The 4,251-nt window shown below is 34.3% G+C and overlaps 1 protein-coding gene across 1 annotated transcript; it reads left to right on the top strand.

The window, feature by feature from the left end:
• The first annotated feature begins 602 nt into the window (after window positions 1-602).
• Window positions 603-3,782, top strand: LOC109003527 (50S ribosomal protein L5, chloroplastic). The gene is made up of 3 exons (XM_018981694.2): window positions 603-978; window positions 1,554-1,754; window positions 3,207-3,782. The coding sequence occupies exons 1-3, from the start codon at window positions 733-735 to the stop codon at window positions 3,546-3,548; spliced, it is 789 nt and encodes a 262-aa protein (XP_018837239.1). The 5' UTR covers window positions 603-732; the 3' UTR covers window positions 3,549-3,782.
• Window positions 3,783-4,251: the final 469 nt, after the last annotated feature.

The following is a 4,251-nucleotide window of genomic DNA, read 5'->3' as shown; positions in this document are numbered from 1 at the left end:
TTTGTTTTTACAACACATATCATATCATTTCATCTAATTATTACAATTTTTTTAAAATTTCACACAAAATAAAATAAAAAATTTAATTTTTTCAAATTTTAAAAAAAAAAATAATATTAAAAAAATATATTCTAACAATATTTTATTCAATTTTCAATTTTTATTTCAACTCATATCATGTCATCATCTCATCTTATATATGAAAATAAATGAGACATAAGTAAAAAAAAATATCGAGATCCACTCCCGAGACTCCAAGTATTTTCCTTCATGTATTCCTATTTTCTATTCATGTATCATCTTAATTCATGTATTATCATTCCTTAAATTTATATATTTATTTAATATTATGTATCTTCTCATACTTATAAAATTAAATCTTGAGGACTATTTTTTTCTAAACACACAAAAAAAAAATTTAAGAAAAATAATATTAAATTCATGAAAAATTAATTTCATATATTATAATATTTCAATTCTAATTTTACTTTCCTTTAATTTTACAACATTATTATTATTATTATTATTATTATTATTATTATTTATTATCAACAATTTCGGCTTCATATCCCATCCTTATCCTCTTCGGCTCTTTTATTCACTGTAAGCCGAACACGACAACAATCACCCTGCTCTTTCCATTTTTTACAGAAAAACCAAACCACCACTTTTTTAAATCTCTTCCGGCCGAAGCTTTCTAACGCAGTCCACGCAGCAGCTAGAAGTCTCAAGATGGCGAGTACTCCTTCCCTCTTACGCTCAGCAACGTCTTCGTTTCACGGCCCGTCGCCACTCGTTTCGGTCCCTCTCTCCGTACGAGTCCCTCGCGGAAGCCATGGAATCGGTGTTGTCTCGGTGAGGGCGGCCGTCGGGACTCTGGTGGTGGACGCCGAGAAGGTTCATCGTCTCAAAGCTACTTACCTCGAAAATGTCGTTCCCAAGCTCAAGGAAGAGTTCTCGTACCAGAATATTCACGAGGTAGCTATTTTTCTCACTTCTCTGACATTAATTACATTGATTAGTTATTTGGTTTTCTGGATTTAATTTGGTGCTGCAGCCGAGCGTTTGGGGTTGGGTTATGATATATGAGTTTTTTTGTTACAGTTTTTTCTTAATTGTATATTTGCTTATTGAATGAAGAATGTTTGTTTGAATGAAAAATGGGTTTTTTTTGGGGGGGGGCTTTCTTTGGTTACAGAGAAAATGAGGAGATGATAATAATGCAGTTTTTAAATAAATTCCCATTTATAGATATTTCAATTAGAAGAAGAATAAAAAATTCAACCAATTGGAGTTTGGTTCTATTGTTTGGAGTAGATGAGCTGATCTTTTTATTTTACCAAAGTCAGAAAGACAAAAGTTCTCATTTCATTTGTTTTCCGTTACTTACTATCTTGGTATCCAAGCCACAGCATTATCCAGCGTAAAAAACAGGGTCTTAAAACTTTTGATGCATTGATTTTAAGTTTGTACTTTGCGCAATAATTTGTGTTCCTTGAAATTTCAAACGGAGGAGGTAGGGAAATATTTATACTTAAATTTTTACAATGTAGGTTCCAAAGATTGAGAAGATTGTGGTGAATTGTGGTATTGGAGATGCTCAGCAGAATGCAAAGGGTTTGGAAGCGGCAATGAATGACCTGGCGCTCATTACGGGGCAGAGGCCTGTAAAGACACGAGCCAGAGCTTCCATTGCCACCTTCAAGATCAGGGAAGGTCAACCACTTGGGATTGCTGCCACACTCAGAGGAAATGTAAGCATGCTTTTGTTCCTTCAATTGTTGTTCTTATAGTGGGGCTGCTTTTGCGTTTGTTTCAGTGATGTCTTCAATTCAATTCTAGTGATAGATTTTTTTGTTGGCTGTACTGTGCAGTATGTACGACTGGAGAATTATACTCTTTGTTGATTTTTATTCTCGATAGAGACGCTGAATAATATCTTATGTTTGACTGCTAGTTCTTGAAGATCTATTTAAGTTAATAAGTTCGCCTGAATTAGTACGATATATCTGCAATGGAAGTATGCTTGATGCCCCTCATCTCCTCCATGGCGTTTGAAAACTTAGTTGTTTAAGATAATATGATCAATTATATGGATCGTTGCTGATAAAAAATAAATAACTTATATGGGTCATGGTGCCAGTTTTTATACTATAGCAATTGGTACAGCACTCAGATTCCTATTGTTTTCAGTATATGTAAGAGTTAACATATGCTTAATTTAATGATGAAAATGAAATGGCTAAGGAGGAGTTGTTTGGTTAGCATTGAAGGTGTTACCAGGAGATAGAGAGAAGGATGTCAGATTGGAGTTTCTTTTTTGGGTTGGGAGATATATCTATATGCTGATGGTTGTGGTGAGTGTCAAAGTGGGGACTATGATATGAAGCTTTTCAATAAAAGAAATTAGAACAGTGGTGATGGTGGCGGCGGTGATCGTGCTAATGGTTTCATAATAATAGTGGTGGTGATAATGACACGGCATCATCCTGCTGGTTGCAAGGGCTTAGTTCGTTTTTATATCTGATAGTAGCAGGTTTGTGTTGTTGATGAGATACATGAGTAAATAGTAAATGTCCAACCTTCTAGACTATAATCTACTACTGTTTAAAAGAAGCAAGTCTCTTACCCTTTGGCTTCTCAAGATTCATATTCAGACTCCAAGATTGCAGGACCTTTTCTTCTCTTATGGGAGGCGGCTGTCTGCTTGGCTGCTGGAGTTGGGGGAAGAGGGAGGGGGGCTGCGGGGGGTAGGAGGAGGTTTTTCATTGTTACTGTGGTTCATTTGTTTTCTCATAATATCTTTTCCTTGGTTCAGATCATACTGACTTTTTGAATGCTCCATATATGATCTTGTAGACATCATTGCCATGATTACTCACTTAAATCTGACATTAGGGTAGAATAAAGGAAAAAATAGTAGAGCTATAACTGCTTTGCTCATCAATTCGTATTTGATTTTATTGCAAGAGGTTTCTGTTCATCCTAATCGATTTTCTTTTAAGATTGTTTCTGCACATCTTCTTTCTTGCATATAATGATGTACTTGCTGCAAACCACACAAGTTCCAATTTAAATGAAACAAAACCTATTTCTTGGTGTAAGTTTAATTTTTATCAAGCATTCAATGGCAGATCCTTTCACTTTGGCATTCGTCAACTTTCTCACTTTGTGCAATTTTTTTTTTTTTTTTTCCATTTTGACAGGTAATGTATTCCTTCCTAGATCGGCTTATCAATTTGGGGCTTCCAAGGACCAGGGATTTTCAGGGAGTAAACCCAAACAGCTTTGACGGACATGGGAATTACGGCATTGGTATTAGTGAACAGAGTGTATTCCCAGAGATCAGGTTTGATGCACTTGGGAAACAAAAGGGCATGGACGTTTGTATCACCACAACAGCTAAAACTGATAAAGAAGCCCAAAGACTTTTGGCTCTCCTGGGGATGCCATTCCGAGAGGGTAGTGGTTCTACAACTCTGGTGCGCAAAAAGAAGCTGAAAGCTCACCATTTTGATTCGAAATCGAAGGGTAGAAGCCGGAGATAAAGTGTTTTTTCTCCTTCTCAGTTTCTTTTTAGACCGAAGATTTGTACTTTTTCGCAGTTCTGTTGTATGTTTGCTAGTTATGCCCTTAATGATGATGTTAAATGGAAAGGATCTGGACGTGTAAATCAGGCGGTTGTAGTTTGTACTCGACTACATATTTATCTTGCTTGAATGATTTTGGTGTATTTGTTATCTTAGAAATGTTGCAGTCTTATGATGTGTTTGGATGTTGAAGTGAGTTGAGTTGAGTTAAAGATGATAAAATATTATTTTTTAATATTATTATTATTTTAGAATTTGAAAAAGTTGAATTGTTTATTATATTTTGTATTGGAATTTGAAAAAATTGTAATGATGAGTTGAGATGAGTTGAGAGTAGTTAGGTAACCAAACGAAGCATGCAAGTCTCGCATAAAAAAAAGAGAGTAAATTTATGATCTATATGAAAAAATTATTTTTTAAACGGTAGAGTCCTTTTTTTTTTTTTTTTTTTTCTGGAAGGAGTACGTTGTGATTTCATATTCTAAAATTGTATTTAGTATTATCCTTTAAGATTCACTTTTTAAGCAAGTTTAGTAACTATTTTCAAGTAATGTTAGATACAGTTTTAAAGTGTAAGTCTTGCATACTCACTTTGAAAAAATTGGGATCATCATTATAATAATATTTTTTTCATGTGAATTTTAGATTTATTCATTATTTT

This window comes from Juglans regia, chromosome 7 (assembly GCF_001411555.2).
Source record: "Juglans regia cultivar Chandler chromosome 7, Walnut 2.0, whole genome shotgun sequence".
NCBI lineage: Eukaryota > Viridiplantae > Streptophyta > Magnoliopsida > Fagales > Juglandaceae > Juglans > Juglans regia.
The sequence above is the reverse complement of the archived record's forward strand: the minus strand, read 5'-3'. Positions and strand labels throughout refer to the sequence as shown.